Genomic DNA, 13,874 nt, shown 5'->3' with positions numbered 1-13,874 from the left:
CTCTCTCTTCCTGAGCCTCCCACTCTTCCAGGTTCTGGCAGTACAGAGTTGGCTGTAAGAGAGCCCTTACACTTTCTTCGTGTGTGATGGCCCTAATGCCATCCCACCACTTGTCAGGTCCTCTCCTCGGTGTTTAATGCGTCGAATCTGTTCTTGAGGTGTCTCAGAATCCAGGTGGGATGGATTCAAGGTCATATTTTGTGTTCATTTTCTTCAGCGTCAACCTGTACTCCCATATGAGCAATTGGCGGTCTGCTCCACAGTCAGTCCCGGCCTTGCCCTGACTGGTCACACACAGCGTCTCCATCACTTCTTCCCACAGATGTAGTCTATTTGATTTCTGTGTATGCCTTCTGTGAGGTCCATGTGCGTACAGGTCATTGCGATGAAGAAGTCCTGGTCTTGAAAACATCTATCCAGTGATCCTCAGCTACATTTCCATCACCAAAGCCGCATTTCCCAACTGCCGAGCCTTCCTCTTTTGTTTCCAGCTTTTTAATTCCAATCATCAAGAATGATTAATGCATCTTGGTTGCACAGGTGAGCGGCTCCATACTGAAGAAGTGAGTGGAATTTTTCAATTTCCGCATCACTATTAGCTTTTGTGTTTGGTGCATTGATTTGAGTAATTGGCGTAGCACCAGGACTTGCTTGTAGGCGCGTAGATGTTAGTGCCCTATCGCACGTCGGGCAGTGTTTTATTCTGTTGCACATGGGATCGCGTGAGTCAGAATCAACTGGACAGCACCCAACAGCAACGTGACAGAGACAGGCCCCTGTCTTCAGGAGACGGATATTCTCTACGACAAGCACGCGAGGTGCAGAGACTAAAGCAGGATGTGGGATGGGGAGTGCAGGAGGGGAGCAGGATGCTTGGTGGGGGAGGAGGCGTTTCTCAGAGGCGGTGACCTTGGAGTGGAGACCTGAATAAAGTTACTGGCCATGGAAGATCTGGGGGGCAAGGATGCCAGGCAGAAAGACCGCAGGGTCAATGACCGCAGAATGTTTGGAATAGAAAGGGGGTCCGTGTGGGTGGCATTTGGGAGTGGGAGGCAGGTGGGGGGGAAGTGGGCAGGCACTGGGCAGGTTGCGTCTGAGTCCAGGTGCAGTGGAGAATCAGCTAGGGCTTCCGGCACGGAGCGACAGTGTCAGGGAAGCGGTGGGGTCTATGAGTTTGGGAAGTGGGTGTGGTCTCAATTCTGCACCTGGCGACTTCTCCCCAGTGCCTTTGGCTCAGGGGGCCTCTGACAGCTGCAAGGGCAAAGGCTAATGGAAGGGCTTGCTTCCTTTGGGGGAGCTTGGGGCTATGGAGGCTTCGCTGGGGGAGCCCCCAAACGCACACCCTCTGACCCTGCGTTAGACGGGAGACCTAGAAGGCTCCCCGCTTTCCTCCCTGATGAGGACTCAGAAAGCAAGAAGACACGGCTTCCCACGGGCCCTCAGCTAGAGAAGAGTTGGACTCGAACATGGGGCCTGCTGGGGCAGCGGGGCCCCTGACCACCTGCCCCAGCCAAGCAGACACTCCTCCCCTCCACCACCACCCCGCCCGCCTCTTGGCGGCTGTCCTTCCCCTCCTCTCCTCCTCTCTTCACCTCAGCCACAAGCCTCTTTTGTGCTTGCTCCCTGGGGCTCCATCTTCCTGCTAGGGTCACAGGGCACCACTGACCCCGTCCCCTTGTCGGCGTGCCCGGCTGGTAATTGAAAATACCAGAATCCCCTGATGACCAACTTACATGGAAACCTGACACCCCAGGGTGGGCGGCGGGCAGCAGAGGGGTGGGAGAACTTCCAGCTGTTCCCCTTTCTCTGCCGTTAATCCCGCCGGATTCCTGGAGAAAGGCCGGCCCCGCCTTGGCCCCGGCTGGACGCCTTGATCATCTTCCCAGCAAATGCTGCCTCCTTGCCCCGCCCGGGGTTCCGGGGCTTACGGGATCAGAGCCGAGTTAGCTGCCTGTAACCTAAACCTGCCAGCTAAGCCCTCCAGGCCAGACCCCCATCACCGAGTGGGACCTGCCTCCACCAGCAGCTGAGCTCCAAGCCCGGGGTGGGAGGCCCAGTGGGTGGTGGGTGAGCCGGCAGGGTCTGAAGCCCTGGGTGAAGCTGGCGTGGCAGCAGCAGGGTAGCAGCAAAGCCAAGGAGTCCTGGGGGCGCTTGAGGTCCCTGGCTTCCAGCCACCCACCCTGCTGTCTGTTCTCCAGCTTCAGACACTCAGGAGTGAGGCTGAGTTCAAATCCCAGTTCCGTGGCTTGCTCTGTGATCTGGGGTGAGTTCTTGGCCTCTCTGGGCCTCCGTGTCCTCATCTGTAAACCACCAATAATAATACCCGCCCCCTAGGGTGTCGATGGGTGTTACAGAGTTCACCGATGCAAAAAGCAAAACACGGCCGGTTGTCCTCAAATCGACTCTCCTTCGCAGCGACCCCAGAGAAGCATCCCTTTCCTCCTCACGGCCTTGAACCTCTGCAGGGCCGGCCAAGGTGCCCCTGTTTCCCTCCTGGCAGGTGTCCTTGGCCTGACCGTGCCCGTGAGGGAATGGAGCTGTGCTCCGTGGGCTTTCAGCGATGAATATGTCACAATGAGAGGATCCGCGGTGGCGGGGAGGGAGACCTTCGACCAGCCAGATTGGCAGCGGCTGCCACATTGGTCTCAAACACGGCAATGATTGTAAGGGTGACGCAGGCCTGGGCTGGGGCTCCTTCTACATAGTGCCGTTGAGTGAGACCCAAGCCAGCAGTACCTACCACCACCAGCGGCCCTCCAGGACACCTCTGGTGGCCTTGAACTGCCCACAGACAGGTGTACAATAAGCAATAAGGAAGTGGTAGATTAGATGTTAGCCCTGGTGGCACAGTGGTTAAGCACTGGTTAAGCCCTGGTGGCACAGTGGTTAAGCACTCAGCCGCTAACTGAAAGGTTACCAGTTCAAACCCACCCAGCAGCTCCCAGGAAGAAGGACCTAGTGACCTGTTTCCATGAGGAGCACAGCCTAGGAGACCCTCAGAGGCAGTCCTACCTGGTCGCATGGGTCATTTAGAGTCGGAACAGGCCCAAGACCACCTAACAACAGCCTGTTATGGGCTGTGGGTGCCCTGGGCCCCACAGGATTGCCAAGGCGACCGGCTTGATGTCACACTTGTGTTCTCACGGAGGGAAAAGTGTCCACCCCTCTGCAGGTGGTGTGCAGAGACCCCTGGTGGTGTGACAGTTACAGCATCTGGTTGTTAACCAAAGATGAGCGGTTCTAGCCCACCCTCAGCCTCCTAGGAGAAAGCTGGGCCAGACTACTTCCATCCTGCCTGGGAAGCCTTTGGGAACAGTCTTCTCTCTGCTACGGGAGCATTATGTGTCAGGATCACCTTGAAGCAGTGGGCTTGAGCAGTTCTTGTATACCTGAGCCAGGCTCTCTGCACCACCACCACCATCACACACACACACACAGAGATACACACCCCTGTCCGGGCAGCCTCGCCCCTGCTCTCTCACCACATGTCAGGATAGGACCACTGTTCCAGGGCTTTCTGAGCTGGGGGCTCTGTAGGAATAGCTGGCCCTGGGCAGATGAGAGGGGCAGGGCAGGGAGTGGAAAGTGCCAACCAGGACTCACAGGTCGGGGCTCCCAACGCAGGCCCACCACTACCTGCTGTGTGACCCTGGACAAGTCACTTCCCTGCTGTGGCCCCGAATCCACTGCTCCTCAAAGTATGGCCCTGGACCAGCATTGTCGACGTCACCTGGGAGAACCCAAAACCAAATGCACTGCCGTCCGTCCACTCAGTTGTAACTCATCACTCCCTCGCTGCCATAGTCGATGCCGACTCACAGAGACCCTAGGGACAGGCTAGCTAGCACTGCCCTGTGGGTTTCTGAGACTGTCGCTCTTGACGAGAGCAGAAAGCCTCATCTTTCTCCCACGCGGTGGCTGGGGGTTTTGAGCTGTTGACCTCGAGGTTAGCAGCCCAACATGTAACCACTATGCCACCAGGGCTCCACCAGGGAGCTGATTAGGGAAGCAGCTTCTCAGGCCACGCCCCAGACCATCGGCTCAGTGACTCAGGGGCAGGGCCAGCCAGCTGTGATCTCACTGTGTTATCTTAGGCCCATCGCACCCCATCTCTGGACCTCAGTTTCTGAGAGTCCTTCTAGTACTAAACCCGGCCGGGGCCCTGGCCTGGTTGGCAGGAGGTGGGATGGACTTATGTGGGAGGGGACTAAGTTTCCCACCCTGTAGTCTTCTCAGGTGCTCGCTCAGAGGCACTAAACACAGATTTGTTGGGTGAGTGAGTGAATCTTCTCGGCTGCAGGCCTCTCTGCTTCCCTCCACCAGAGCCCCTGCTGCCGTGTCTGGGGTCTGTGTGTCACGCGTGTGGACTAGGAGCTCCGGGAGAGGGCGGGGAGGGCATCTAGTCTACCCACTGGGGCCCAGGCCCAGAGAAGGGACCCGGTGCCTCCCCTCCACATGATGAGGCCTCAGGATGCAGGGTTGTTGGCATCTGTGACCTGGCCGTGCTGGGAGAGCCAGGAAGGTGGCCCTGCTCGAGCCCCTCCACCTTCGAGTGGACCAAGGCCTCTGGGGGGGATCCCGGTTGGCTGTGTGGTCTTGGCCAGGTGCCTTCCGCCGTCTGGATCCCCAGCTCTCCCTCTAAGGTCAAGCTGGAAGCTGTACCTTCATGCCCATATATGACCCCTGACCCTTGACCTCTGGCTTTTCTTCCAGCTCCCTCGGCTGTGTCCATCATGCACCAGGTGAGCCGCACAGTGGACAGCATCACCCTCTCATGGTCCCAGCCCGACCAGCCCAACGGCGTGATCCTGGACTATGAGCTGCAGTACTACGAGAAGGTACCTAAGACCCACCCTGCTTGTCCCATCTTGGGGCTCTGCCCACGGCCACAGTTTGTTCCCCACCCAAGGTCCATGATCTTGACTTTCCCTTCCTTGGACCTGTAAGAACCAGTTTTCAAAAAAAGCAGTGTTTGTTAAATAATAATTGGCCTTATTATTGGGCAGAGCCACTCAGGAGAGCTTCTGTTCACCGAGAGGGTGCTAGAGCTCCCCCTGGGGTGGGGGATGGGGAATTTCTGGCTGAACTTTGAAATCAGACCCACTACTCCCTGCAGGCGCCTCTAGGACCCAGGGATCCAGGTTGGCAGGCACAGGTATAGGAGAAAGGACATTGGACTAGAGTCAGAAGCTGTGAGTTCAAATCCTTCCTCTGTCCTGACCCAGCTGTGTGGTCTTGGACAGCTGTCTTCCAACCTGAACTGTAGCTTCCACCTGTGTAAGGTGGGGGTGGTGTGCAGGGTGGGAGAGGTGGCCAGCACGGTGCCTTCCCTGAGCTTCTTCCGTCTCCTCCCCTGTCTGCCCTGCCCGCTGCACCAGGGCCAAGGGGGTACATGGGGCTCCAGCCAGATAAATGCAGGGGAATCTGCACAGGAAGGCAGATGGAGCTGCTCGTCACCCACGAGACTCCAGGAGCATTTCTTTTTAATTATTTTTTATTGGGAGCCATTACAGATGTTGTAACAATCCATTTTTCAATTAGATCAGGTATAGTTGTACAAATGCTACCACCATCAGTTTCAATACATTTTCTTTCTTCTTGGACTCTTTGATATCAGCTCCCCTTTATCCCTTCCCTCCCCACCCTAACCCCCAGGAACCCCAATTATTATATTATATATTATTATTATGTGCCATATCTTATACCATCCAATGTATCCCTTCACCTGCAATTCTGTTATTCGTTCCCCTCAAGTTGGGTTATACAATAATCATTGCTATCATCTCCCCCTCCCCCTTCCCCCCTCTCTTCCCTTACCCTCATGGAATCATTACTCCTGTTATTGCTTCTGAAAGGGTTATCTATCTTGGCTTTCATGCATCTAGTGCTCTTAATTGTACAGATGAACATACACAGGTCTAACAAGATTAATGATGTAAAACAAACACTGTAATAGTAAGGGGAGGAAATATTAAAGAACTAGAGGATAGTTATGTGTTTCATCAGTGCTATACCACTCCTTAGATTTATCACTCCTACCATGTGGCCCTTCTGGGAGGGACTGTCCAGTTACCTTACAGGTGGATTTTGGGTCTTGCCTTTGTCCATGCTCCTTCCTATCAATATAATTGTTTGTTTGGGCTCTTTTGATACCTGATACCTGATCCTATCAATACCTCATGATCACACAGGCTGGTGTGCTTCTTCCATGTGGGCTTTGTTGTTTCCCTGCTAGATGGCCACTTGTTTAACTTCAAGCATTTAAGACCCCAGACACTGTATCTCTTAATAGCCAGGCACCATTAGTTTTCATCACCACATTTGCTTATGCACCCATTTTGTCTTCAGTGATCGTGTCAGGAAGGTAAGTATCACCCAGTGCCACATTATTAGAACAAATCATTCTTGTACTGAGGTAAGATTTAAGTGGAGACCCAAAGTCCATCTGCTTACTTATTGAGGTTACATATATATATACATACATACATAGACAAATACACCTATCCTTATATATCTACATATATACATATCTATAGTTATACCTATATATAATTATTACTTTCTTCTTCTTTCCTCTTTTTCTGTTTTCTTTCCTCCGGCCCCACTATCATGTTTACTCATCCTTCACCTCTCCATAATTCCTCTTGGATACATTGCAATTGATCAGACACAACCAGGAACACTACACCCTCCTCACCATCAATTTTAGAACCCTTGTTCTTTCCCTGTCCCTGTCGTTGTTGGCTCGCCATTCCCCTCCCCCCACCTCCTCCCCTCTCACTGCCCCTACAACCCCAACCATCAGTCTCGTTGGTGTCTCCTTGGGATTGCTTAACCTGCCTATCTTATATAGATAGACACCAAAAGAGAACAAAAGAAAAACATTTTTAAAATAAAAGAAAAACAGAAAGATCATACAAATAGCTGCACGTCCACTGCCATCCTGACCCAGGGTGGATGGACACCTCTATTCACTAGCGAGCAGGCCAGTTATAATCCACCAGTCCAGCACCCTTAGTCCTCACATGCGTGACCAAGAGGCACGCCTCCTGCAAGGCCCCATTGCTCTTCCTGCAGCCTAGTGCCCCCCCAAGTTACACCTTTAGACTTTCAGTGTGGCCCCCTTTTGAGTAGCCCTCAAACGGTTCAGATGAGGTGCCAAGCACTTTCCACCCCCGACTCCTGAGTCAGAAGTCTACAACCAGGATTCCTCAGGGACATGGTGACTTTGCTCCCATTGCTGGTGTGCTGCACTCCCCTCTCGGTTTGCACCCGTGTGGGCAGGTCAGACCGGCCACTCCCTGACCTGCATCTTCAGTGCTCCCCTCCATAGTGTTGTCATGGGGGGCGGGGGCATCATGTCTTGAGCTGAGGCCAGCCCTGTGGTCATCTCCAGGAGACATCTTTGTGTGATGACTTCAATGCTCTGCTTCCTGAGCCACATGCAACAGCCACAGAAGCTACAAGGGCCCCGGGGAGAGTTGTCACCTGGGCTTTGGTTTAGACTAAGGTGTGAATGACTGATAGGAACGCCTTTCATTGAGGACAAGCCTGGGAATCTGACGTGAATGGGAAGGCTCATCCTTAAGGCTCAGGGCAGAGAGATGAGACCGTGATGGCCAGCTCTGCGAGAGGTCCAGGGGGCTCTTCCGTGCGTGTGGCTGCTGAATCAACCCACCCTGGTGAGGGTCCGAGGGGCCCAAGCACACCCCCAGCCTCACATCCCTGGTGCTCTCAGGCTACCTGTTGACTGGCTCAGCCCTCCTCCAGGCAGTGCCTTCCAACCGGCCCTGGGCCGCACCTGTCTGGCTTGCCTCCCCCTCCCCAGTGCTGTGGGCCTGGCACCAAGGGGGCATCCAACGAAAGGACAGAAGGAACCAGAAATGAACCCCTGCCCCCGACCTGCACCCTGCTGACTGCAGCCCACACACCAGAAAGCCCCAGAACCTGTCTTGAGAATCTACCCTCCCCCTTCCCTGCCCCCTCATCTCTGCCCTCAGCATCCTCAGGGCCCCCCAGTGTCATCCCCTGGGGTGAAGGTCTTCCCGCCCCAGCGGGGCCCTCTTCACACCTGCCTCTGAGCAGTGACTGTGGGAGCCGGATTCATGAATGAGTGGGCGAAGCCAGTGTGGAAGCCTGTGAATGAGTGGGGCAGGGCTGCGTGCGCAAGGGGTGGAGCCTTCCACCTGGGCCCCGCCCTGGCCTTGCTCCGCCTCCTCAGGGAAGACCTCTCTGGCTCCCAGACCAGGCAGGGACCCCGAGTGCCCAGCCTTCATCCATGCTATTAACCGTCATTACAGTTTTTTAAAATATTACTCGGTAATTGGGTATTTGCTACCACCGTTTCCAGCGAGACAGGAATCCCTCAAGGGTGGAGACTTTGCCTTTATCCCCGCTGTGTCCCCAGTGGCTGGCACACAGTAGGTGCTCAGGAAGTGGTCGTTAGGTGACTGGGCCAGTGACCACCTGAGGGCCAGAGCAGCCCAGTCCCCTGAGGGGGAGCCAAGGTCCTGGGCAGCCCAGCCAGCTGCTCCCCAGCCCCCGGGGGACCCCAGCGCTTCCTCTCCCTCAGGCAGGGACTGCTTAGCAACTCCAAATTCAAAAAGGAAAGAGGAGGAAGGGAGGGAAAAAAAACTAATTAAGAAGCTTTATGATTAAATGAAACTGAAAGTGTTTGTCCCCAAAGACTGGAGCGGAAATGAGGAATCCCTGCGCAGGCCCTGCCTGCGACCTATTTCCCGCTGTGAAGGGCCGGCAGCGCAGGCCGCTGGAGGTGTGAGCCGGCGGGCCGCTCTGCCCTACTTTCTGCCACCACGCCGATCAACTGGGCCCGACTGGGTGGCAGGGTAGGCAGGCTGTGCTGTTCCCACAGTCACCACCTGCTGGCGTGCCCGAGCGCAGGAGCTCACGTCCGGTCCTTCTCGCAGAAGCCCTGCTCACCCACTGAGCAGGAGGGAACCGTGAGGGCCACAGAGCTCTGTGGCCAGGGTTTGGACCTTTGTCCTCGTTCGGCACCCGGCCCTCTGCCCGTCCATCTCCCCAGTTCTCTACCGTTCAGATGCTGGCAAGACCAGCTCCTGCCACAAAGGGCTTTAGCCACAAATGACCAGAGAGGGGGGCAGTTACAACTGTGAAGAGACATGCCCTCACTTCTGCCAGGCCCTCCTCCCAGGACCTGGATGCGGAGAAGGTACCCCCTCTCAGGTTCGGGGTGGACACTGGAGGTTCAACCTTGCCTGTCCCCAGCCTTGGGGCCAGGCCCTGCTGTGTCCCAGGGGTCCCAAGAGTCACCCGGCTATCTCAGGGACTCCACAGACAGGCGCAGGTGTGAGCAGCCTTGAGAAGGTGTCACACAGCCAGGGAGGAGCAGCAAAGTCCCACGGGGCTCCAGGAGGGGCCCATCAGACAGCCATGGGCGAGGGGAAGCTGAGCCTTGGAAAACGCCGTGTCCTGAGGAGGTGGCCTCCGGAGGCAGCCGCCCCAATGGACACACGCCGGTTTCCGCTTTCCTTGGCTGCCTCCAAGCTCTGGGGGAAGAGGTTCCTGTAGTGGATGAGCCCTGTGTCCCATGGGGATTCACGTGTTTATTCAACAGACATTTCTGCCAGGCAGAAGCCAGGGGACGGGATGGGCAGTCCAGGCCGAGGGCACAGCGGGAGGCACTCTTGGAGCCGGTGGGGAACCTGGGGAACCAGGGGCCAGGAAAGCCCAGCCACGTTCAGGTGGTAGCCTGCAAGTCAGTTGCCTGAAGCCAATTCCAAGACCTAGTGATCCCAAGTGTTTCAGAGTGGCACTGCAGCCCATAGGGCTGTCAAAATGGATCCCCTGCAGGGTTGCCTGGCCTGGCTTCTGAGGTGCCTCTGAGTGGCTTTGAACCTCCAGCCTTTTGGTTAACGGCCGAGCCACCTTCACTGCCCCTGCCTCCCAGGGACTCTGAGGAACTGAGTCCCTCATGCACCCCCTTTGCATTCATGCACCCTGGTGACAGCTGACTGCAGTGGAGCTAATGAGAGTGGAGTCGGTCACAGAGAGCACTTTCGGGTCTCCTCCCATCTCGTGGTGACCCTCAGGGACAGAGGACAGTTACTCCATAGGGTTTCAGAGACTGTTTCTCCAGAAGCAGACTGCCACATTTTTCTCCCTCAAAGCAGCTGGTGGGTTTGAACCACCGACCTTGTGATTGGCAGCCCAACACTCACTCCATGGTACCACCAGAACTTCTGAAGCTGAGAGCTGCTAACAATGTCTAGGGCCTTGATTCCTACTCGTAGCAACCTTAGGGGACAAAAGTAGAACTGCCTCATCTGATTCCCAAGGCTAAAGCCCTTTCAGGAAAGTAGAGGGTCAGCAAAAGAGAAGAAGACCATCGATGAAATGGATTGAATCACTGGCTGCAACAATGGGCCCCCACATGTGCTGACTGTGAAGATGGGCCAGGGCTGGGGGGGGGGGGTTCATTCTGAGGTGCCTGTGGTCACTGAGGTAGAGCCCAGCTGCTAATAACAACAACAATCTTTACAAGGCAAATCACCACATCTTTTCTCCTGTGGAGCCACTGGCTGGGTGCAAACCACCAGCCCCTGGTTAGCAGCCAAGCACTTACCCATGGCGCCACCAGGGCTCCTGGTTGATTCCATCCACTCAGTTCTGACCAACACAACCCTGCGCAGCACAGAGCGAAATACTGCCCGGTCCTGGGCCATCCTCACAATGGCTCCTATGCCTGCCACCGTGTCAGTCCTCTTGTTGGCCTTCCTCTTTCGCCGCCCTTCTACTTTACTAAGCACGGCATCCTTCTTCAGGGACTGGTCTCTCCTGATTCCGTACCACCCTCTAAATTCCTTCCCCTGTCTCCTTGGCGCTCAATCACCGTTCAGGCCACCTGGTTAGAAGAAGGTGAATGGACCCTGTGAGCATCTCCTACATGCCAGGCACCACCTGATCACAGTTTACACCGAAACACTAGCATTGACGGTCCCATTTTCTAGACTAGGAAACTGAGCCACAGGGAAATAAAAGATCTTTCCCACTGCAATTAAGGAAAAGTGTTGGATTTGAAATGACATTCATCCTGTCTTCCATGCCTGCCTTTAAAAAAGGTAACTGCTCACGTTGGTTTTCGCCTTCTCAAGGCACCATGGCACCAACATGAAAGCATCCATCTCTTCCTATAATCAGAGAATTTAAAGCCTCTGCCTTATTGTTCCGTGGGCATCCGCCTTGTCTGTGGGATCACACGCTCTTCCCAAGGCAAGCAGATTCCATGCTGCACAGCGGCGCCTAGTGTCCATGCCTGGTACTGAGGCTCGTGTGTTTTGAAGATTTTTAAATACAGTTGGCCTTTGAACAAGGTGGGAAGGGACAGTCAGGTTATGCGAAAATCTGCGTATAACTTTTCTTTTCCCCTTTGAAATTTTAAAACATTTTCATAGATGTCCAAATGATTTTACAAATCAAGTTTTAGAATTTAAAGCATTTAGCTGTCGTCTGTAAATATTAAGGCACAGAGAAAATACTGATCTTCCCAACAAAAATAAATATTTGAAAAGCTAATTCTAAAAATACCATTTGCAATAACAGAAACATTGAAGGTGTTCAGGAAAGGGACCTAACAAAGAGAGAGAGAGAGAACTTCAGAGGGAAATGAATATGAAGGATGTCAAAGATCTAAGGCGATAGCTCTCAGATTGGAGGACTGACTCCATGTGGCAAAGACCAGCGTCCCCTGCCAGTGCGTCTGTGTGTTTAATGCTTCTGTAAAATTTGGGGAGATTTGAAGAGCTGATTCTAAAATGTCTCCCTTTCAGATACATTTTCAGTAAAAGGCTCTGGAATTGTTGATGTTGGTATTTTTGTTGTAAGGTGCCAACAAGTCTGTTTCGGCCCATAGCACCCCTGTGAGCAACGGAACAAAGTACGGTGCAGTCCTGCGCCATCCTCACCACTGGTCCTGTGCCTGAGCCCATCGATGCAGCCTTCCTCTTTGCCCCGCTCTTTTTCGCTCCACTTTCCCAAGCATGACGTCCTTCCCCAGGGCCTATCTCTCCTGACCGCATGTCCAAAGTGTGGAAGACAAGGTCTTGCCACCCTTGCCTCCAGGGAGCATTCTGGCTGTATTTCTTCCAAGACCGTTTGTCCTGTTAGCAGTCATGGCATTTGCAGTATTCGTCAGCACCACAATTCCAAATCCTCTGGTTCTCCGACGGCCCTTCCTTATTCAATGGCCAACTTTCACACGCATAGGAAGCAGTGGAAAAAGCCACGGCTGGAGTCAGGAGCCCCTTAGTCCTCAGAGGAACGACCTTGCTTTTCGATACGCCCCAGAATTACTAGAAGAAAATGACAACGGCCCGCTGCAGAATTCTCTGGGTAGTCAGATTGGTACCAGGAACTCGGGGTTCCGCTCCGGTGTGGCCCCAGACGTAAGAGAAGGAATTACGGTAGCAACAGGCAGCTTGTTTCAGTGGCCAGAGAGAGGAGCAGCTGGGGATCATTCTACCGTTTGCTCCTGTGAACATTGACGTCCCCCAACTCCACTGCTAGCAGGCTGCAGTTGACCAGAAACCTAACCAATAACATAAGCAGTCAGCTAACATGTATCTTGGATGGTACCTGTGTGACATACAGCACCCACATAAAATCATAATTTTCCATGTAAGATAAAAAGGTGTTTTGCCAAAAAGTCCAAGCTTTTCACCCCTGCTGGCATAGCTGCACAGCCGCTGGAGCCCTGGCGGTGTCGTGAGTTACGTGTTGGGCTGCTAACCCCAAGAAAGATGAGGCTTTAAGCTCCCTTACGGAGCTACAGTCTCAGAAACCCACAGGGACAGGTCTCCTCTGTCCTATAGGGCTGCTGTGAGTCAGAACCGACTCCATGGCTGTGAATTTTGTTGTTGTTGTCATAGTTGTTGTTGTTTTGAGGCAGTGATGGCTTCATGACTTGCCTTTTTACTCACCGTGGGCATTTACCTTGGCACGGCAGACCGCCGCGGCTACAGACTTCTAGCTACAGTGCATATCAAGCGATCCACTTGTTCTTATGAGGTGGCTTTCTTCTGCTTCTTGGGAACACTTCCAGCAGCACTAGTGGCACTTTGTATGGGTCCCTGGTCTTAGTCAAGGTTTGCGGTATTGCTCTAAACACAACGGAAACTCCTCGCGGGCACTCTTGACTGTGATGCACGTTTGCTGGAGGGACCAAAGGCTCCCACGGAGGTGCTTCGCGACACACAGCCTCTCCATCGTTCGGTTTTGGTTTAACCTGTGTGTACGTGGACCGAGCAGTTCAAGCCTGTGTTGTTCAAGAATTAATTGTAGTTTAATATTCATCCAGGAGCCCTGGTGGCACAGTGCTGAAGCACTCGGCTGCTGCCTGAAAGGTCAGTGATCCAGCCCAGCGGTGGCTCCATGGAAGAAAGAGGTGGCAGTCTGCGTCTGTAAAGATTACAGCCGTGGAAACCCTAGCGCATCCTACAGAGTTGCTACTACTAAACAGCAGTGGGTTTCTTGCTGATGTCAATAGCAACACCTATTCTTTGCAAATGTTCAGATAGTCCAGGAAAGGTAGGATCTCCGAATAAACACAGCCCCCACCACATGACCCCATGGGAACAGGGCACTGCCAGGTCTGACCCCTCCCTGTGATCAGTGGCTGATTAGACTATTAAGATCTAGAGTTTTCATGGTCTGACTTCCCAAAGTAGATTTCTAGGCTTTTCTTTCTAGTCTGGCATAGTCTGGCGGCTCCACTGAAACCCAGTCGGCCTCTTAGCGCAATGTGCAAGCCTCCACTGACCGAGCAGCTGGGGAGAAATGCGACCCAGGGCTCCCAGGTGGGGCGCGAGAATTCTACTGCTGACTAGAATATGGGACAC

General features: G+C 54.0%; 1 protein-coding gene across 2 annotated transcripts in view; it reads left to right on the top strand.

Moving 5' to 3' along the window:
- Window positions 1-13,874, top strand: part of EPHB2 (EPH receptor B2) — a 147,328-nt gene that overhangs the window by 111,378 nt on the left and 22,076 nt on the right. For both annotated transcript variants that reach the window (XM_004705119.4, XM_013005292.2), the window contains exon 5: window positions 4,714-4,838. In XM_004705119.4, coding sequence (XP_004705176.1) covers window positions 4,714-4,838 — 125 coding nt within the window. The remainder of the gene's footprint in view (window positions 1-4,713; window positions 4,839-13,874) is intronic.

Source organism: Echinops telfairi, unplaced genomic scaffold (assembly GCF_000313985.2).
Source record: "Echinops telfairi isolate 266 unplaced genomic scaffold, ASM31398v2 ScPeMD7_7457;HRSCAF=8495, whole genome shotgun sequence".
In the NCBI taxonomy this organism is placed as follows: Eukaryota; Metazoa; Chordata; class Mammalia; order Afrosoricida; family Tenrecidae; genus Echinops; species Echinops telfairi.
Note: the sequence above shows the minus strand (reverse complement) of the source record. Positions and strands in the feature narration are given on the sequence as shown.